At 36.1% G+C, this 23,050-nt stretch overlaps 2 protein-coding genes across 7 annotated transcripts in view; one reads left to right on the forward strand and one right to left on the reverse strand.

Annotated features, from left to right (window-relative positions):
- Nucleotides 1-16,782, forward strand: part of tiam1b (TIAM Rac1 associated GEF 1b) — an 85,777-nt gene extending 68,995 nt beyond the window's left edge. For 4 of the 6 annotated variants that reach the window (XM_051128955.1, XM_051128954.1, XM_051128956.1 and 1 more), the window contains 12 exons: nucleotides 7,330-7,524; nucleotides 9,628-9,696; nucleotides 10,803-10,928; nucleotides 11,142-11,250; nucleotides 11,620-11,799; nucleotides 12,126-12,244; nucleotides 12,785-12,893; nucleotides 13,950-14,008; nucleotides 14,251-14,356; nucleotides 14,464-14,551; nucleotides 15,024-15,196; nucleotides 15,517-16,782. In XM_051128955.1, coding sequence (XP_050984912.1) covers nucleotides 7,330-7,524; nucleotides 9,628-9,696; nucleotides 10,803-10,928; nucleotides 11,142-11,250; nucleotides 11,620-11,799; nucleotides 12,126-12,244; nucleotides 12,785-12,893; nucleotides 13,950-14,008; nucleotides 14,251-14,356; nucleotides 14,464-14,551; nucleotides 15,024-15,196; nucleotides 15,517-16,037 — 1,854 coding nt within the window. In that variant the 3' untranslated portion in view covers nucleotides 16,038-16,782. Of the gene's footprint in view, nucleotides 1-609; nucleotides 855-7,329; nucleotides 7,525-9,627; nucleotides 9,697-10,802; nucleotides 10,929-11,141; nucleotides 11,251-11,619; nucleotides 11,800-12,125; nucleotides 12,245-12,784; nucleotides 12,894-13,949; nucleotides 14,009-14,250; nucleotides 14,357-14,463; nucleotides 14,552-15,023; nucleotides 15,197-15,516 lie in introns of those variants that run through there. The other 2 variants (XM_051128959.1, XM_051128958.1) reach the window with 2 other exon arrangements.
- The window catches only part of LOC127177051 (uncharacterized), a 219,621-nt gene that overhangs the window by 159,763 nt on the left and 36,808 nt on the right, over nucleotides 1-23,050 (reverse strand). The gene's annotated exons all lie outside the window — the stretch shown is intronic.

Consider the following 23,050-nt stretch of genomic DNA (forward strand, 5'->3'; position numbering starts at 1 on the left):
ATTTAACTTACAATCTGCAAAGGAGTGGAAAAGAGGAAATAAGGGTTAGGATTAAGGGTTAAAACAAGACTTCTTCATCTTAAGTGGTCGTCGAAAGCAAAACAAATGTTACAAAATGCATATTTCGTAAGAAAGTGTAACGTGCTTGAGCGAAACAAGCATGGATTTCATTTAGCAGATGTAATGCAGTGTGGTGTATTTAACTAGTCTTTCAGGCAGCCAAATAGTACAGTTCCATATACGTAACAGGTCTCTCACATTCTTACTCCATTTATATTCTCATGCAGCTGAACTTGCCCAGCCCATCATGAACAATACCAAGCACAACCTTGGAGAGGAGATTCCTTCCACTTCCTCTTCCTTTTCCTCTTCCCCTCTCCATTCACCCTTGATTGTTTTTGCGTGTACGTTGAGTATCTTAACTTATGTAGCTGAGTGTTTGCTCAGCATGCCAGGAAGAGAGAGAGAAGATAAATGAGGTGGTGTCGCATCAGAACGGGCGGGTGAATACGGAGTTGGACGAGCAGAGAGGAGGTGGGCGAACGAGAGAGAGAGAGAGAGAGAGAGAGAGAGAAGAGCGACTGGTTCCGTCTCTCTCTCTCTCTCTCTTTCTCTCTCTCTCCGCTCTGTCATTTGTTCTATTTGTCATAAGCGGAGGGATGTTGTCGGGTGCTGCAGCAGTGAATCTGTGATTTCTGAGGCGTTTCTTGTAACTGATCCAGCGTCAGTGACGGTGGGCCGGCGCGTTTCTCTCCGAGGCTGTTTCTGCTGATCCTGAGTCAGTTATGTCTGTGCTCAAACGCAACAGACACAGCAAACGCTCATCGGACTCCATCTATGACCTGCTGCACCTGGTGAGGAGCATTTTATGACTGGCGTTTTTCTTAAATCACAGTGTTTTATTGATCAGTCGGATAGTTTTTCTTATCCTGAGCTGGGGCTTATTGATGCTTTGGGTTTCTGCGCTGGTTTTTGTGAAATGTTGCTGTCAGAACATCAGATGTTTGGGCTTTCTAGCTAAAAGTGACAATTATTAATATATTGTACATGGATATTTTACTATGGTAATGCCATGTTGTTGTTTTTTTGGATGATGATATCATATATATTACTAAGTACCATCACGTTAATATCTAATATTATGATTTTAGGTTTTACTTGTTAATCTTTGATTGCTTTTATAGACCAATCAGATTGTGATCATGAGCAATTTTGTGCTTTTGCATGCTGAAAAAGAGTTTAAACCCACCTAAAGTGGCCATAACAGCTAGATTTTGGTGGTTTTAGAGGTTTTTAGACACTTTTGAACAGTTACATACCAGTTTATCCTTGTTCAGAGACTAGCATACATCTGTTAAGACCATCAAATCACCTTAGGCTGGTTAAGGTTGTTATTTTAAGCAGGGTGTGGCAATCTTCTTGGGATTTCATGGAGGAAAGTTCACTGGAAGTGTGAATTTCCCTTTGTGTAGATGCACAACGTGTGTGTTTGTTTCTTCACAGTGTGTAGCCTTTTATACTCATAATAAGATCAATAAAAAATCCATAATTCAATTGTAAGCCTAAGTTCATATAAAGTCAGTAATGTGAACACTAATTTTGAATTTTAGCGAATTTTCTTCAAAATTTTGCGCAAGGGTGAAAGATTTACTGCACAAATTTTGCAATTGTTTAAGTTGTTCATGCAAATTTGCCTCGTTGACTGACAAAAAGCTGCTTGGTTTAAAAGTGACATCTTTGTGAGAACATTAACAATAGACAATGTACTTTTTGAATGCAACATTTCACTAATGTGATGCATTATTAGGGTTAGGCTTTGTTCAAACACGAGGTTGTGAGCTCTACAACTTAGCAAACACCACTAACAAGCGTGTTTTCCTTTCACAGTAGTGACATTGGCATTTTCCCAGCAGTTAATGTGTTTTATTGTGTTGTGCGCTGGACGTGCGCGGTGTCGTATTTTCTCTCTGCTGTAATGCTGCTCTGAGATTCAAGGACGCTGGGAGAAACACTGTAATTCATCCTTTGTGTGTCCTTGCGTGGGCATTCGAGGACCGCTAAGACTCTCTCCGCTAATGAACAAGGAAAGCGGCTTTCACGCGTTTAATAAAAAAACACTGTGTCAGCCAAAATAAGCACCTGTAGTCTGCTAAGTAAATAAAAGTTGTTGAAAGTCAATGTTAGCACTTTCCCTTTGCAAAATGCAAATCACAAGGATGGTTTTAATGAGTAGCTGTGTACATATTTTGATGTATCTGATCATTGATGCCTTGGGTTTTTGTGCTGGTTTTTGTAGGTGTATTGTGGATTGTTGCTGTCAGAGCATCAGATGTTTGGGTTTACAAGTACAAAGCGCCATAGTTTTCTGTAAAATTAGTATTTAATTCATGGACATTTTACTATGTTAAAACTACGTTTTTTTGTCTTTTTTTGGCATGATAGTACCAGAAATACCTTAGAGTACGATGTAAATATCATAAATATGGTCATATATGAAGACTACCATGGTGTTGCCATCTAATACGATGATTTTTTTTTTGCAAGGTTTTACTTACTAGTCTTTGATTACTTTTAAAGACCATTGTGATTAGTCTGTGCTTTTGCTTGCTTTTTAAATAATTTTTTTAGTTAACTAATTTGAAATAAAATACTGAAATAAAATTTGTTACTTGAAATAAAATAAACATTAACTGAAATAAAATAAGATATAATAATAAAATAACATAAAATAATGAAGTATAAAAAAGTAAACTTGTTTTATTTCAACCAGTTGCCCAGGCAGTGTTTTATCATTTTCGTTTTATTTTTAACTTGATGTACTAAAATAACTCACTATAGCCTAAACAAAAATGAATAAAAACAATACAAACATAGATTAGTAAAAATACAACCCAGTAGCAAACTATATGGGCTGTTGTCACAATTGACTAAAACTAAACTAAAATAAAATAAAAAATTATTTTGTTAACTGAAATGAAGCTGAAATAAATTAAATTTTAAATATTAGACGAAAAATAAAGAAAATAAAGTAAAGAAAATTATAAACTAAAATAAGTTCATGAGGAACTAAAATTACTAAATAAGAAACGAAAATATCAAAAAATATATAAAACAAAAACAAAAAATATATAAAAACTAATAAAAATGACAAAAGTATGTAACAAAAAATTGCTAAAAAAAAAAAAAAACTAAATTGTGACCTGGACCACAAAACCAGTCATAAGGGTTGATTTATACACCAAAGTTAAAAAAAAAGGCTTTCCATTGATGCATGGTTTGTTAGGATAGGACAATATTTGCCTGAGATACAACTATTTAAAAAATCTGGAATCTGAGGGTGCAAAAAAATCAAAATATTGAGAAAATCGCCTTTAAAGTTGTCCAAATGAAGTTCTTAGCAATGCATATTAATAATCAAAAATTAAATTTTGATATATTTACAGCAGGTAATTTACAAAATATCTTCATTGAACATGCTCTTTACTTATCCTAATGATTTTTGGCATAAAAGAAAAATCCATAATTTTGACCCATACAGTGTTTTTTGGCTATTGCTACAAATATACCCATGCTATTTAAGATTGGTTTTGTGGTCCAGGGTCACAATTAAAAACTTGTAAACCAAAAAAATTACTGAATAAATTCAAAATATTAACAAAAACTACAATATTATCTCAATGAAACTAAATTAACACTGGTACGTAGAGACATAAAATAAAGCATGTTTACTTTTAAGAGTATTCTGGGAGACCCATCTGTGTCGTCATGCTTTGCTTCTTCAGCGTGACTGTTATGTCTCTCAGAAAAAAAAAAAAAATGTTTTAGTAGTTGACCTTCGGACTCTTTTTCTATCTCTGGCTTTTTGTACGAGAGGTTTTCTGTGTGCAGTAGCCTTGATCTTCCTCTTCAAATAATCTTTTATGTCTCTGTTTTAAAAAGCCTCCGATGTGACTGCGTTGGTGGATGTGGTGTCGTGTATGAAGGGGCCACTTCTTCTCTCCCGCTTTTCTAATGTACTTGTCTCTGACTGTGCCGTTTCAGAGAATGATGGAGAAATTCGGTGGAAATCTGACAGCTGCTGTATCCGAAAGCGTGTGAACGTGTCTCTGTGATAATGGGATCACAAACATCTTGACAGTTCTCTCGCCGCAGTTGTGGCAGCTGATGATGTTTTAGCTAATGACTGAAGTGACAGGTGAAGCCCGACGCCCCTAGGAGATGAAAATCTGCATGTCTGATTTAGGACCTGATTTATTTGTTTACACGCAGACAGAGACACAATGTGAAGCCAATATTCCCTGACGCTCATGAGGAATTATTTCGAAGCGATTCTTTTATAATAGCACACATAATGTTCCTACTACATGGCAGATGTCTCTAAAAATTTTTCACACTGATATAGGCTTTGTGAATAGTGTTAAAAACCCATAACCATTCAGAAAAGCTTGTTTACATCCATTGAGGGTTAATGATATCCAGTTATCTGACAGAGAGTGGGTTTAGGAGAGATTGTTGTAGTTAAAGATATGTGATCTAATTGAATCATGAATCAGCTGAAATCCCTTCCAGTACGTTCCAGCAATGACGTGAGCTGTACTTTACTGTCTGCTTTCCCATTGGCCGTTGGTGCATTGTATTACAGCTTATTTGTCTATAGTTAAACTCTGTTCAAATTGGTTGTATGCGGCAGTGAGCAAAGTTGCAAAGTTTGTTGCCGTTAAATGTTTTTTTTTGAGACACTTAGTAACGCCATTCTTCTTTCTTCTTAGAGTTTTGTTGTTGTTGATGATGTAGAAGATGTAGAAACTATTCGGCCTTGACAGAAAGAGTAAAAGAAAATGAGAAAATCAAAGATGGATGGATGAATGGATAGCAGTATGACCAATACATTTGAGTAACAGGTTTCGTACAAGGTGCGTAAAGTGCTTGAAGTACTTGAATTTGGCTTTTTTTTTTTTAAATTGAAGGCCTGGAAAACCCCCTGGCAACATTCTTGAAGAAGTATTTGAAAAGTGCTTGAATTATTGAAACGCAATGTATCTATGAAGTAAGTGTTACACTTTTTCAATAAGCACATATCTTTTCTCACAAAATTCACACATTTTCAAAAACCAAAAACCTTTTTTCCCGCTAATTCCAGTCAAATAAACTTTGTGACTTTGATCATTCATTTCAAGAGATTCACTAGCAAAAACCAGATTAAATTAAAAGAGCCATTCATTTTAAAATTACAATATTGCTTTTAATGATTTTAAAAAGCACATATAGTTATGGGGAAAACAGAGCTTTTCGAAACTCTTGCGACGTAATCAGTTAAACCATTGCGTCGCAAAATGATTCACTGTTTCAAAGCACTCCAATCGGAGCACCAAGTGTAAATCTTTTGATTTACATTGGAACTTCACAGTGGGTTTGTGAATCTTTTGCTTCCAATTGGAAAGAGGGCAGATTGCGAATCATTTGATTTAGATCGAGATTTCAGAGCGAGTTCACGAGTCATTTGATTTAGATCGGAACTTTGAAGTAGGTTTATGAATCCTTTTCTTCTGATTGGAACTTTCGGAGTGCGGATCGTGAATCATTTGATTTAGATTGTGATTTCGGAACAACTTGAATAATCATTTGATTTAGATTGGACTTTTGGAGCACGTTCATGAATCTTTTGCATCAGAACGAAACTTTGGAACTTCAGAGTCATTTGATTTACTTTGTAAATTCGGAGCAGGTCCATAAATCATTTGATTTAGATCGGAACTTTGGAGCAGGTTTGTAAATCTTTTGTGTCAGTTTGGAACTTCGGAGTGCGGAACGCAAATCATTTGATTTAGATTGGGATTTCAGAGTGGGTTTGTGAATCCTTTGGTTTAGATTGGAACTTCAGAGCACACAACACAAATCATTTGAATTGGTTTGGGATTTTAGAGCAGGTTCACGAGTCATTTTATTAAGATCTGAACTTTGCATATCATTTTATTAGTATAGTTTTATTTATCTATTTATCTTTTTTTAGACTTTGAAAGATATAACATTGTTTGATAAGTGAGGTCTCTGATTGAAGTCCTTGAAAATCAAAAATGTAGTGCTTTAGAAGTCCTTGAAAGTCCTGGAATTTCATTATGCATCATCTGTACAAACCCTGGAGTAATGTTATATTACTTGGCAGTTTTTTATCACAATAACTGTATATGTGTATTTATTTATTTATTCAGCTTTATTACTGTTTTTAATTTATAATTAATTCATTTGAGATTATATGTATTAATGTTAATTTATTATTTATTTATTTATTATTATTTTATTTGTATTTCATATTTATTATTTTATTTTATTAATACATGTCTTCATTTAGTTTTTATTTAATTATTAGTAAATATTTAATTAAGTAATTTTTGTATTTATATGTGCAGTACATTATTGCTTAATGCTTTGGCAACATTCTAAAGCTAATCTGAACTGAATTTGTATTGGAAAATGTAAAAACAAAAGGCTGTATGTATTAAATAATCATGCGGTAATGTCTATTGTCAGATAATCCAGTGAATGAAATTACAAATGAAAGGCACTTCATGTCAGTTGATTATTTTCTCTTTTTATTTGAAACTTCAAGGACTCAAAGCGAAAGATCAGATTAGATTATTCATAACGAATGAATGAGTCTGGCATCAGTGCAAAACAACGTCACATTACAAAGCACTTGAGTTAAAAACAAAAGACTTGCACTGCAGACCAGGCAGATATATGTCATATATCAGTCAAAAATTTCATTAGCACGACCCTTGAATATGTTCTTCATCATCTCGACTTGTTTGAGACACGTTTGGATCCTCATTTTCACATGTTTCTCATGTGTAAATATCATAAAGATCTCCTGGTTATTGATATCCATATTTATCTACCAGAGTATAAACAGTTTAGCAAAATATCTAGATATATATCAGATGGATGGATGGATGGTACTTTCTCTCAGTCCGTCAGTGTTACTGTGAGAATGACAGTCCATGTGCCATCACAGCCGTTCCCATGGCAACCGCATCCATGGACAGGTGCTTATGTTTTGGTTGCCGTTCAGAAGAAATTAAGACATTTCAGAAGAGCAGGGAGGGAGGGATGGAGAGAGAGGGAGAGAGAGCCAAAAAGATGGAGTGATGGAGGAGAGGCTGAAAATAGAGCAAATGAGCGCTAATGATTTTTATAGCGTTCTTCATTCTGACAGGCATCTGAGCGGCGGGATCCAGCTGCAGGTGCTGCGAGTGTGTATGTGTGTGTCGTGATAACAGCGCAGGACTGTCAGATGTCTCACTCTTCATCACTGTCTTTCTCCCTCTGTAGAGTACGGAGCAGGTCGCAGCTTTCTGCCGCAGTCTGCACGAGATGAATCCCTCGTCCGAAGTCGTCTCTTCCCCGTCCGGCCCGGAGTCTTCCTCGCTTCCTCCGAGCAACGCGACTCCACGCCAGCTTTCCGATGCCGACAAACTCCGCAAAGTCATCTGCGAACTGGTGGAGACGGAGCGCACCTACGTCAAAGTGAGTACCAGTGTGTGTGTGTTTTTAGTCAGACGTGCTCGTCTGTGTGTTTGACTTACATAAGTTTGTGCCCTTCATCGAATTGAGGCCTGGAGGGAAAGAAATTGTGCCCTTGGGTTGCCTCTGCACCCACTCACTTTGGCTGTATTTGAAATGGAATACTGGCACACTGCGTAGTACATACTGCCTTAAAAATAGCATTTGAAACAGAATGCGTTGATTTGAAATGCAGTTAGTCACATGACCTCACAGTATTCTATGCAGTGTGCTTTAAAGGGATAGTCCACCCAAAAATGACAGTTCTGTCACAAAAGAACACAATAAATGTAGTTGTCAGTTCTTTTAAGCCTGTATTGGATTGAGGATTGACAACTGCATTCTACAACTGAATTAACTCCTAGAAATGTAGGTAGTGGCAACCCCATTTGCAGAATTTCTATGCAGTGTGTATGAAACCGAATTGAAAAACTAGTTAATATGTGTTTAAACTAGTGCTGTCAAATGATTAATCGCGATTAACTGCATCCAAAATAAAAGTTTTTGTTTACATAATATAAGTGTGTGTACTGTGTATATTTATTATGCATATGTAAATACACACACATGCATGGATATATTTAAGAAAAATGTTATGTTTATATATATTTATGTACAATATTAATTATATATGTAAATATTTTCAAAATATATACTGTATGTGTGTGTATTTATATATACATAATAAATATATTGGATTTTGGATGCAGTTAATCACGATTAATTGTTTGACAGCACTAATTTAAATGCATATCAGTGTCTTTTCTGTATGTGCAGTGCAAGAAGTATGTTTGATTAGTGTTGCCAGATCTTGCTAGATCCTCTCTGCATAGCTCATGTTTGCTCGCTGTGTCGAGATTAACGGCAGAGCCGTGACAGTATTTCTCGTCTCTCTGAGGATGGCTGAGATTACAGTAACACCTTCACCGACATCCAGCCCGTCGCTGGGAATATTTGCGGTGTGTTCGGATTCATCTGCCTGTTTGAGCAAAGAACTAAATCAACAGTCTGGATGAAGCACACCAACAGAAATGAAACATGACATGAGTGCGTGATGAGGCTGAGCAGTATAGCAGAAGAAATTATGTATTTTATGTATATAAATATATTTATCGACATATAACAATATGTGCATCTGAAACAATTTAACAATATCAGATGAGATGTACATTACATTGCTGAAATTAAATTTTTTTTTTATTCTATAGTTAAATATGCATCTATTAGATTTTCATATATTTTCATATATTTTATTATATATATATATATATATATATATATATATCATAGTTATTATAGTTAACTAAAACCATTAAAAAACATTGTATATGCATATTTATGTATGTATGACTCTTAATGGTTACTTTTTTGATCATTTTGATGAAACAGACACTATTTAGTATATATAAATACTCATATTTATTGCATGTAAATACAGTAAAAATGTTCAAATTTCAGTTTTAACAATTATTCCTTATATTTAATAATTCACATATAATAAAGCTTTATTCAACGTATTTTTTACTAAAACACTTTTAGTGTTTTAGTTTAGTTTTTCAGGATCTCTGCAAACACTTTTGAGTGACTCAGATGATTCATTGAATCAGTATTGTGATGATTCAGGCTTAATATTTATAAAAGGTGTTACTTGAAATAAACTTTAACTGAATAAAAAGTAATTTTTTTTACTTATTTTATTTCAGTTAGTGACCAACATTTCTCATTTTCATTTCTTTTAACTTGATGTACTATAACTGAATTAAAAATGAATAAAAAAATCTAAATACTGAGAAAATCACCTTTAAAATTGTCCAAATGAAGTTCTTAGCAATGCATATTACTAATCAAAAATTAAGTTTGTATATATTTACGGTCTACAGATGAAATATAGCCTTTCTGGCTAATTCTGGCACATTTACACCCATGTTTATTAATGTGCATTGCCTCTGTAAACAAATAAACTAAAATAAACTATACTAAAAACTGATCAAATATATTGTTATTATTCCATATGTTGTTCATAGGCTGTTCTTTAACATTATTGTGTGTGTTTTCTCTCTCTTTCAGGATCTGAACTGTTTGATCGGGCGATATTTAACCCCGCTGCAGAAGGAGTCTTTCCTCACTCAGGATGAGGTGAGTCGAAGCACTGCTTGATGGTTTCATGTTATTATCAGCTGGCGAGCTCCAACACACCTCCAGAACACAGAATGATATTTCATAATCAGCCTGATGGAGAGGAGCGTGTAGGAGGACACAGAGACTGAGACAAACACACTCAAGAAAGGAGAGGTAGAGAGGAGAGTAGGAGGGAGACACAAAACGAGGAAAACTTACATCAGACGGAAGAGAGGAAGTTCTCCATCTTCTGTCCGTGTCTCTGCTCCTTTAATGTCCTACATATGTGAGCTGAGCTCATTATGCTGCAATGCAGACACTAAAGAGATGTAGTTAAACGAATGTGGAGTCTCTTAAAGGCTTGATACAGATACAATATATGGAGAGCAGTATATAATGTATGTAATGAAGACATATTTTACACACTTTTTACTTGATAGTTAATTAATATTAGATATGTATATATTAGTTTTATCTATTATAAGCTTGAAATAAACTTAAAATAACTAAACCTAAAACTGAATTAAAATTGGCAAAAATAATATATAGACCTATTTTTAAAAAAAGACAAAAACACTAGTTTATTGCAACTTTAACAAAATTAAATGGATAATATAAAAATAACAACTGCAATGAACACTTATTTTAAACAATTTTTACTTGATTGATAATTATTATTATGCATATGCATATATTAGTATTATCTATTATAAGCTTATATATATTATAAGCTGTAAAAAAATTAATTAAAATTATATAGTATATATTATACGGTGTGTGTGTATATATATATATATATATATATATACACACATATATAAACAAAAGTATTACAACTAACAAAATTAAATGGATAATATGAAAATATAAAAATTCTATATAAATGTAAAAATTCAAAAAATTAATAAATGCTATAATAGTATCTCATAAAACAGTATATATACATTTTGCATATTTTAAAAATTACTTTAAAAATGTATATTTAATATATTTGTATATATATATTCATGGGAACAGTAATGATATTATTTAAATTTTAATATATATATATATATATATATATATATAAATAATTCTATTACATTTGGCCACATTAAATTCTATCTTGCATGTGTATCTAATAGCTGGACGTGCTATTTGGAAACCTACCGGAGATGCTGGAGTTTCAGGTGGAGTTTCTGAAGACTCTGGAAGACGGAACCCGACTGGTTCCAGACCTGGAGAAACTGGAGCGAGTCGAGGAGTTCAAGGTTTGTGACCCATCTTATTTACCTCACATTAAAGTCTAATTAACATATGTTTTTGGAGCATATACCACGTTTTTTGGACGTGTGTGACATTAATACCATGTTTTTTGGACACTACAGTTGTAGTGCATCACTCAGAGGCATTCATAACAAGCTTTATCCAACGCAAACCATGATACCTGATGTATTTCTCTCAAAATCCCTCTCGTCTTACAGAAAATCCTGTTTTCTCTGGGTGGCTCATTCCTGTATTACGCAGACCGCTTCAAGATCTATAGCGCTTTCTGTGCCAGCCACACCAAAGTGCCCAAAGTGCTGGTCAAAGGTGCGTAAATCTCAGCTCAAAGGCAACCTTGCTGTCTGTGAATTCTGGGATTTTCACAGATCCCTGCACCTGGGGGTTCTGTAAATCTCATGTGAGTGGCTCCAGTGTGTAATACCATCCTGACGCTGTGTGTGGGTGCTCTGCTTCTTCTGGCTGGCTATTTTTATAATTTAATGCCAATTCTGCAGATTTGTTATAGGATAGGTTACATAACAGTGTTTTCCAGTAACTTGAAGAACTTAATGGGCTTGAAAACATTTGCACTGTATTGTGAAAAGCATAACAAATGCTCCCCGTCTTCAGATCTTTCTATCACAATCAGTCCTGTGACAGCATAATCACATCTTCCTGTGTTTATGCCCTCTCCAGCAAAAACAGATGCGGCCTTCAAGGCGTTTCTGGACGAGCGCAACCCCAAACAGCAGCATTCATCTACGCTGGAGTCGTACCTGATTAAACCCATCCAGAGAGTGCTGAAATACCCTCTGCTTTTGAGAGAACTGCACTCGCTCACCGACCCTGACAGCGAGGAGCACTACCATCTGAACGGTGAGAGACTCCTATGAGCATGGGTTGCTTTTAATGTTTTTGAAATAAGACTTTTCTGCTCACCAAAGCTGCATTTATCTGATTAAAAATGCAGTAAAAATAGTAATATTGTAAAATAATATTACAAATTAAAATAACTGGTTTCTATGTGAATATATATTAAAATGTAATTTATTTCTGTGATGCAAAGCTGAATTTTCAGCATCATAACTCCAGTCTTCAGTGTCACATGATCCTTCAGAAATCATTCTAATATGCTCATTAATGCTGAACTATGTTTTGACCAACCTTTTTAATTCACTGCTATATAATTGATTTCATTGCAGTTGCAATGAAAGCCATGAACACCGTTGCCAGTCACATCAATGAGATGCAGAAGATCCATGAGGAGTTTGGAGCTGTCTTTGACCTCCTCATCTCTGAACAGACTGGAGACAAGAAAGAGGTTTGTTATCTTTACGTTAAACAATTTCACTGGACAAGCAATGTTTTGCTACAATGTCTAATCCCAATTCATTATTTGGCATCAATAATAACTATGGTCTTTTGAGGCTGTTTATGTTAATTAAAAATCTTTCTAAAATGGGAGTTTCTTAGTATTAACTTGTTAATGCAACTATTATATAAAACAATATTAGAATAACATTGTTTCATTGCATGGTGTCAGTCCACTTTCTGTTTTTGGTTGCATAAGTGTGTAACTTTGGTCTTAGTCCAAGGGGTTTTCAACTTTATTTCATGCTGTTGTATCAGATTTCTTTCTTTATTCCTATATTTACTGTCATCTGTCTGCATACTTAAATCTTATCTTATTATGTGAATACAGTGAAACTTTAGTTGCATAATGTGGCTGTAGCTTTGAACGCTGCAGCCAGGGACAGACGAGATCCCTTCTGGATTGCAGATTGCGAGCTGTGATGTGTGTGTTGTGTGTTGTGTGTGTGTGTTGTGTGAGCTCTAATGGTGGCGTCTGCTATGATTACAGGTTGCTGACTTGTCTATGGGAGATTTACTCCTCCACACCAGCGTGACATGGATCAACCCATCCTCCTCACTGGGAAAGTGCAAGAAAGAGCCACAGCTGGCCACATTCGGTACGTTCTGTTCCCACACAACTTCAACTCATAGATAGATAGATAGATAGATGGATAGACATATATATGGATGGATGGATGACGGATGGACATGTATGTAAGGATAGATGGACAGACAGACAGACGGATAGACAGATGGACGGAAGGACAGATAGATATAGATAAACAGATAGACAGATGATTAGATAGATGTATGGACAAATAGACAAACAGATGGACAGACAGATCGATGGATGGATGGATAGACAGAGAGATGAATAGAAGGACGGACAGACAGACAGATAGATAGACAGATAGATAGACAGACATATGGATGGATGGATGGATGGATGACAAATGGACATGTATGTAAGGATAGACGGACAGACAACAGACAGTCAGATGAATAGACAGATGGACGGAAGGACAGATAGATATAGATAAACAGACAGATGGTCAAATAGACAAACAGATGGATAGATAAATGGACAGACGGATTGATGGCTGGACGGACAGACAGAGAGATGAACAGATAGAAGGACGGACGGACAGACAGGCTAACAGATGAATGGACAGATAAATGGATAGATGGACAGACATAAAGATGGATGGATGGGCAGACAGATGTATAGATAGAATGGACAGACGGACGGACGGATTGATGAATGGACAGACAGACAGACAGATAGACAGACAAATAGACAGATAGACAAATGGATAGATGGACAGACAGACAGATGGATAGATAGATGGATGGACGGACGGATGGACAGATGGATGGATGGATAGATAGACTAACAGATAAATGGACAGATAGACAAATGGATAGATGGACAGACGGATGGGTGGATGTATGGACGGGACAGACAGGTGGATGGATAGAATGGATGGATGGACAAATAGCCGGATGGATGGATGGATGGACGGACAGACAGACAGATTGATAGATGGATAGATGGACGGATGGACAGGCAGATAGATAAATGGATGGATGGACGGATAGATAGATAGACAGACAGATATGTCATTTTGTTTCTGAAGTGAACTGAAGTGTAATGTTTTATGTTTCTCCTCCAGTGTTCAAAACCGCTGTAGTGTTCATCTGTAAGGATTACTCCAAGCAGAAGAAGAAAATGGTGAGTGTTGTGATCTTCACTATCAAAGCTGTTGAATATTTCGGCTGTGGATGTTACGCCCAAACACTCCCCTCTCTCTCTCGCTCCCTCTCTCTTTTCATGGGCCTACAGAAGTATTCAGCAGTTAACTGGGTGTTGTATTCATGCTCTTGTTTGATGCAGTATCGTACAGAGTACACACCCCGATTCACATCAAAATGAAGAATTAATGACATTTCCCCACACATCTGTCTGTTTCTCAGGGTGGTTCTCATCGAGCATCAGTCTCAGGTGAGGAGAAGGATCCGTTCCGTTTCCGTCACATGATCCCCACTGATGCGCTTCAGGTGCGCACACTGTCCAATACAGGTAAGCTCACCTGTGACCCCCGTCAGCAAACACTAAACAAACCAATGCATGACAATGTCAGACACTATAGGGATAAACGGGGAACTGATAATGGTGTGTGGTTTCAGATGGAGAAAGCGCGGCCGTTTGTGAAATCATCCATGTGAAGTCTGAATCAGAGGGAAGGCCAGAGAGAGTGTTTCAGCTCTGCTGCAGGTCAGTGTCTACAGCACTATAACAACTGGTTTGTAATGCAACAAAATATAAAATGAAAGAAAGAAATATATTACAAATTATTTAAAAATATGTAAAATATATATTTTACAATATATGTAATATATAAAATATATTTAATATATATTATAAAATAAAAAAAATAAATATATCTAAATTTATATTAAAGTATATTAAAAAAAGTTATATATATTAACATTTATTTAAAATATATTTGGAGTGTATTTAAAAAAAGAAAGAAATTTTTTTTAAAAAATACATTTTACAAAATAGCTATATAAAAAAGAAAACTGTCACCATCTGGTGGAGGAACCTTGTACAGCCTCTATGTACATCTGTTGTTGTTACTGAACTACAAATACAAACCATATTTATCTGACACATTTTTAGAACGTTGGATGTTCAAACATGAATAATAATCTGTGTAAATTTGTGTCTTAAATTGTGTCTGCAGCTCTCCAGAGAGTAAGAAAGACTTCTTGAAGACGGTTCACTCCATCCTGAGAGATAAACAGCGTCGTCAGCTGTTGAAGACAGAAAGTCTTCCTCTCAGTCAGCAGTATGTTCCCTTTGGAGGAAAACGCCTTTGCGCTCTTAAAGGAGCCCGACCAGCCATGAACAGAGCAGGTACACACATAAAGCAATTAATGTCTAAAATGTATCAGTTTCCATGAAAATATAAAGCAGCACAACTTTTTTAACATTAATAATAGTCAGAAATGTTTCTTGAACAGCAAATGAGCATATTATTATGATTTCTGAAGGATCATGTGACACTGAAGACTGGAGTAATGATGCTGAGAATTCAGCTTTTGATCACAGAAATAAATTGCATTTTATAACATATTAAAATAAAAGACAGTTATTTTAAATTCTAATAATATTTCACAATATAATGTCATATCTCAATGAAAATCATGTTAGTGATGCCAGTTTTTGTGTCTCAGTTTCTGCCCCGACTCGCACTCTGGGCCGGAGGAAGCTTGTGCGGAACCGCTTCACCATCGACACGGACATTGTTTTCGACACCGAGCCCGACAGCGACTCACCAGACTCCCAGCATGCCCAGCAGCAGGGTGTCGTTCCGGCAGGCGACACCGACCGCTGGGTAGAGGAACAGTTCGACCTTCAGCGGTACGAGGAGCAGGAACAGGACGTGAAGGAAACAGACATCCTAAGTGACGACGACGAATTCTGCCAGTCCGCTATGAGCCCGTCCACCGAACCAGACCTGGAGGGACCACTTTCCGCCCTCTCGCTAGAGGGAGACACGGCCGAGGAGGAAGAAGAAGAAGAGGAGGAGGAGAGCAAGAAGGACTACAAATCCCAGCATGCCAAGCTGTCTCATTTAGGGAAGCAGTGCGCCATGTCGGTGGCCAGTGTGGATGAGCAGGCTCCCGATGAGGACGTCTGGGTGCGACGGGAAAGCAGCACAGAGAATGAGACACAGGACGAAACCCAGAGCTGAGACGCATCAGGAGACGGACTTAAATAAAGAAACAGTTCACCAAACAATAAAAATTTGCATGGTTTACTCACCCACAGGGCATCCAAGATGTAGCTGAGTTTGTTTCCTCATCAGATTTGGAGTATGTAGCATTGCAATGGATGCTTTGCAGTGAATAGGTGCCGTCAGAATGAGAGTCCAAACAGCAGATAATACTCCAGTCCATCAGTTAACATCTTGAGAAACCAAAAGCTGCATGTTTGTAAGAAACAAATCCATCAGTTCTATCCAAAATATGAGTCTATAATCTATAATTTAGCTTTCTTAAGCGAAAAAAGTCGTCTCTAGGAAAATATGCACAGATCAAGCACTGTTTGCAAGTGAAAACAGTCCAAAAGAAACATGTTGATGGATTTTGATGTGAGAGGACAACAGATGGTTTTCACTGGAGGAAGCATTATTATGGATTATGGACTCGGTTTACAGTTAAAAACGTCTTAATGATGGATTTATTTCTTATAGACATGCACCTTTTGGCTTCACAAGATGTTAATTGATAGACTGAATTGATAGAGTGGTGTGGGTTACTTGTGAATTATTGTAATGTTTTTATCAGCTGTTTGGACTATCATTCTGACGGCACCTATTCAATGCTACATTTCTCCAAATCTGATGAAGAAACAAACTCATCTACATCTTGGATGACCTGACGTTAAGCAAATTTTCATTTTTAGGTGAACTGTTTCTTTAAAGCTTGCCGGTTAAATACATCAGCCGATGCATGACGATGGTTTCTCCACGCTAATATTCCGAATGTTAGACATTCCTTTCAAGTAGCTGTAAGATATGACGCTTTAAACACATTAGATGAGCTCTACATGTGCGCTGTGGCCAATCAGAAACCGCAGGAAACGTGGTGGTACAATCAATAGAATTAGAATTGCACATTCGCTGTTGGCAGCCTCAAACATTTGACCGCCAACGTCTGCCAAACATTTCTGTTTCATTCTTAACATCGTTGTTTTCAAAATAAGGGCTGTGATTTATTTATTATGTCCTTCAGATGTAAAAAGAACAGCCTGATTACATATCTCACTTTTTCATTTGTACAGAGAAGCTGTAAGCGCCATTTTTCTTTGGGTTGTAAATATTTGTGTTTATTTTATTTTTGCGTTTTATCATTAATGTACATATCGTGCACTATTCTGACCTGAAATATACATGTAATTTGAATATTCATCAAGTAGTTGTGTTGAATATTGATTTAAATGTGCACATCTCAGGTCAAAATAATGCTGAATTTTTATGGTTGCTTTCTCAAAGCGGAGGATTTTTTTACAGCCCATTTTAGGTCACTATGTCCTGTTTTACTTGAATTTTGTTGATAAATGCAATATGATTTTTAGCTGATGGACTGTTCTGTTCTTGTTTAAATGGTTTGTTGTGGTTCAGCTCTACATGAATGACACATCACGACGATGCTCACACTCACAATTCTTCATAGAAGACGATCCGAGCCTTTACACAGACAAAATGCATACTTTTTATGTTTAAACGTGAGTATCTCACATTTAAACTTTGGGTTCATGTTTTGAAATTCCAAAATTTGCTGAATGCAATCAAGAGGAAGCCACTGGAAAATATTTTAGATGATACTGAATTCTAATTGAAAACGTTCCCATTGAGCTATAGAGACTGCGTTTTTATTTTGTATATAGAGCTGTGGATTGATATTATATCAAATAAATTGGTTTCGTACATATCAAAAGCCGATTGCCTGTGATTCGTGGATGCATTCCCAGTATGTCTTTACACATTTATAGCCTTGTTATTAATAAGAAGCACTTCTGCTCTGCTTGTGTGATCTTGCCCTTCATGTGTAAAAGTCAGTGGCGGTGGAATTTCAGTTGTATGGCATCACTTGGCATTGCTGACAGATGGAAGTGCCAGGATGGCTTCGGGCTGAATGTTTGAGCAGAAACTCTGGAGTCAAGAGTGAAATACAAGACGGGTGAAGCAATCAATCTCTCTGCGCGCAGATGAATCTGCGATATGCGAGCTGATAGAGTTCCTCTCCTCAGGCCAGACTGACATCATCCGGCCACACACACATCAGCAACATCGTTTATAGAATTTAATTCATGAATAAGCCACTATAAATCATTTGTTATTAATTTTTTTTTTTTTTTTTTTGCTTCTTGTGGCATTGAGATCAAAGTCAAATATATAATGAAGGTAGATTTAAACCCGTGCAAGAGTGTTCACGCCAGAGCAAATTGTCACTCATATTTGTTGTTGTGCATGCTTAATTAGATCATTAGTTACTAATTAGCTTAATATAAGCAACTCCCGGTTTCACAGATGAGGCTTAAGCCTAGTCCAAGACTAAAATATAAGAGCTGTTCCAGTTGAAACTTGAAACAGTGCCTTTGTTTTGCCTCAAGATGCACATGTTTGTTTTCTAAGGCACATTTCTAAAAATTACTTAAATGTCCTGGCTTAGGCTAAGCTCTGTAAGTGAAAAAGTATGCTACTTCTAAACTTGTTGGTGTTTCATGAATTGTTTTCATAATTGCTATACAGCTGGAAATGTATTGCCTATATTTATAATTGTGTTGACCCTGGACCACAAAACCAGTAAAGTTTTCAAAAAAGAAAATTCAATTGATGCATTTTTTTGTTAGGATAGAACAACATTTGTTTAAGATGCAACTATTTGAAAATCTGGAATCTGAGCAAAAAAAAAAAAAAAAATTGAGAAAATCGTCTTTAAAGTTGTCCAAATGAAGTTCTTAGCAATGCATATTACTAATCAAAAATTAAGTTTTGATATATTTACGGTAGGAAATTTACAAAATATCTTCATGGAACATGATTTTTACTTAATATCCTAATAATTCTTGACATAAAAGAAAAATCGATCATTTTGACCGATACAATATATTTTTGGCTGTTGCTACAAATATACCCCTGCTACTTAAGACTGGTTTTGTGGTCCAGAGTATTTATAAATTTGTATTTTTTAACCATTACGTATATCAATCTGCCTCCCAGTGGTCGAAGTTGGTACCGTATTTTTTTAGGCCTTTACTGTTTTAGTGCACATGTGAAAACCTTAAGTTATGAGGCGAAGTGATATTGTGTATAGAAAAAATATGTTTTTCTTCTTACAGCAGAACATCAAGAAAATGCTCTGTTTTCATTTTCAATGATAAAGTAAATAATTTTTTTTAATCTTTGTCTTAAAGGATTCTGGGATAACTAGTGAACTTTTGAATGAGAAAACAAGGTAATTTTATCAAACTATGGTAGATTTAAACTAAATGAACCAACATTTAGGCTAAATATTAGCCTAATTTACAGTTTCTAAAAAGTCTGTAGTCTTACTACTAATAAAACCAAAAAACAAAACAAAACATGGTTACTATAGACCATGGTAACCACAAATTAGCCATTTTGCTAACCATAGTTTAACCATGGTATTTGTGGTAAAACTGCGGTTAAATGTTAATCAGTACGCCAATAAACACGGTTACCACACTTTTACTCTATTAAAACCATGGTTACTTTTCGTAAGGCCATGATATCATGGTAAAATAATGAAAATAGGTAGCAATACGATGTCCCCGGTGAAAAAAACAGCATATGCTGGTAGGTATGTTTTGATGCTGGGATGCTGGTTTAAGCTGGTCCTTTGCTGGTTCATGCTGGTCCTTGACCAGCAACATGACCGGCAAAAACCAGCAAAGGACCAGCTTAAACCAGCTAAGGACTAACATAAACCAGCATCAAAACCTACCTAACCAGCATCCCAGCATCAAAACATACCTACCAGCATATGCTGGTTTTTTCACCAGGGTAGTGAATGATTTATTCATTTACCATGTAAAGTTATTAGCCTACGGTAAATGCGTAATTTACGTATCTTCTGGTATATGTAAAATAAATAAATACCGTTAATTCGTTATTTATTTATTTTTTTAATTGAATGATTTCAAATTGTATTTTCGTTTGGTATTTTTATAGTTTTCATATTAAGGCGCAGTTTCACAGAGAAGCACTAGATGGCGCACAAAGATTTGCACCTCTGAGGAGCATATCGACCTCAGATGTAAACAGTGACATTTTTTTCTACAAATGTCTACTTAAATGTTATTTATATGTCTTTTTCTGCTCATGTATTAAGGCAAGAAGTGAAACATTTCTACTGTCAGGTTAAAAGTAAGTAAAAGGTGAAATAAAAATATCTTGTAGGGAAAGTGTAGGCTAATATTGTCATTTATGTAAGTCATGTGTTAAATGTCACTCTTGGCTGGACGTGTGAGTTGACATATGAAACTTGGTCTCACAGCAGTCCGACCCGTCAGACAGGTTTGAAAGTTTCTGTTGACTTTTCAATGAACCTCCAACCCTTTTATAGCTCACTGTGTTTTACATGAACATTAGTGACATTTTAGCTCAGGCGAGACACGCTTCTGCTCTGTGAGCTCCTGTTAACATGGTCAGCATGATCTGATGTTCAGCCAGGATTTTTATCTGGTCAAGGATCCAAAAATAAACAGTTAAAAAAAGTATAAAGTCAAATACCTTTACATTCAATAAAATACCAGATCATAGTTATGAAACTAATTATGTTTGTAAGTCGCTGTTGTTTGTAAATCTCACATATTTATCTCACATTTTGTTTCTGAAATGGGATTATGCAATACATGCAGAATAGTGAAACAGCATCAGCTGTTAGATGAAAAGGCACCTGTCACAAAAGCATGTTGTTCCTCATATTTTCCTTTTGACGGCTTAATGCATGGATTACTTGACGTGTTAAAACCGTTTCAAGGAAGGAAAAAAAAACTAGTCATCCTCTATGTAAACTTGAATAAATGGAGGTCAGATCTATTTATCTATACATACATTAATATATTAATACATTTAATCATTACATTATCATTACAATTTGATTTACTCAATGTGTCATGTTGTTTTGTCCTTGCAATGTAACTTATAACGGTTTTACTTGCAAAAGTCAGTTTTCAGATTTATTTATGCACATATTTTGACATTTTTGCAGCTTTCAAGATGTGGACACTAAGTCAGAGTGAAAAAGAGCTTCTTAAAAATGAATTCCCCCATTCTACTTGATAGTAAACAGGTCTGGATCAGCATGAGGGTGAGTAATATTAAGAAAACTCTCATTTTTGGGTGAACTAACTATTTATCCCAGTAATTCTCAACCAATTTGACCTTTTGACCCCCAATTATTTTCTACAATATTCTAGAGCCCTTCATGTGGTGTAATATATTTCCTTTTTAGGGCCCGAGCACCGATGGTGTGAGGACCCTATTGGAATTGCTCAGTTTCTTCTTCTTCTTCTCCAAAATGAATCGCATTTTTGAGGGCCTAAACATGCTCGAAAAGTCATGAAACTTTGCACACGCATCAGAACTGGCGAAAATTTACGTCTGACATGGGTTTCTGAAGTGGGTGTGGCAAAATGTCTCAATAGCGCCACCTATAACATTTCAACGGAGTGCGCCTCGAGCTATGTTTCACCTACATGTATGAAAATCGGCACACACATGCAACACACCAATACCTACAAAAAAGTGTCCAGGTACGAAATCCAAATCCCAACAGGAAGTTATTTTGATTTTTCCTGGCAAATTTTGTGTCATTTTTGCCATTTCCAGGCGTCGTAGTTGAACAAACTCCTCCTACAGATTTATTCAGATCAACACCAAATTTAGTCAGTCTAATCTAAAGCCCTTTGTGACGTTAAATTGCGAAGATCTTGAGTTTTCACTGGAGGGCGTGTCCGTGGCGGCCTGTCAAATTTTGATGTTTCGCCATGAAAAACAAAGTTGTTATAACTCAGCCATACAATGTCTGATCTGCCCCAAACTTCTCATGTTTTATAAGAGTTCACTCCTGAACACATATCCATGACCATATTTAGTTTTAGGCATAGCGCCACCTACTGGCAACAGGAAGTGACATGTTTTACTCTGTAACAAACTCCTCCTAGAGATTTATTCAGATCAACACCAAATTTGGTCAGCGTAATCTAAAGATCTTTGCAATGTTAAATTGTGAAGATCTTGAGTTTTCATTGAAGGGCGTGTCCGTGGCGGCCTGACAAATTTTGATGTTTCGCCATGGGAATAGAAATTGTTGTAACTCAGACATACGATGTCCGATCTGCCCCAAACTTCACATGTTCGATAAGAGTCCTGACCTGAACACATCTGAAGGCCAGTATTCCATTATAATCATAGCGCTACCTGCTGGTAACAGGAAATGACTTATTTTACACTAACTTAAACATGCAATGTCCAATTTGCACCAAACTTCACATGTTTGGTAAGAGTCCTGACCTCAAGACATCTAAAGGCCAATATTCAGTTATAATCATAGTGCCACCTGTTGGCAGCAGGAAGTGTCATGTCTTACAGTAACTCAAGCATGCCATGTTCAATCTGCACCAAACTTCATATGTTTGACAAAAGCTTTGGCCTGAAGACATCTACATGCCAATATTCAGTTATAGGCATAGCGCCTCCAGCTGGCAGGAGGAAATTTGGCACATCTAAATGACTTTGACATATTTCTCCTAAATTTACTATGTGAAAAGCATAGTGCCCACCATTCGCCACCGATCGGCGGTGAGCCCGGGTGCGAGGGCCCTTTCATCGCTGCTTGCAGCTTTAATTTTAAAATTATTATTTATTAATGGCTAAAAATAAAATATTTTCTTTTAAATGTATATAAATATATATTTTAATGCATTATGTCTTTTCTTAAATAACTATAAACAGTTAAAATGCTTTATAATATTTGCATATTACAGGTGCATCTTGTGATGATTTTGGCTCACATTTAACAAAAACCCACCAATTCACTATCTCAACAAATTAGAATATGGTGACATGCCATTCAGCGAATCAACTCAAAACACCTGCAAAGGTTTCCTGAACCTTCAAAATGTTCTCTCAGTTTGGTTCACTAGGCTACACAATCATGAGGAAGACTGCTGATC

This window comes from Labeo rohita, chromosome 15, assembly GCF_022985175.1.
Source record: "Labeo rohita strain BAU-BD-2019 chromosome 15, IGBB_LRoh.1.0, whole genome shotgun sequence".
Taxonomy (NCBI): Eukaryota; Metazoa; Chordata; class Actinopteri; order Cypriniformes; family Cyprinidae; genus Labeo; species Labeo rohita.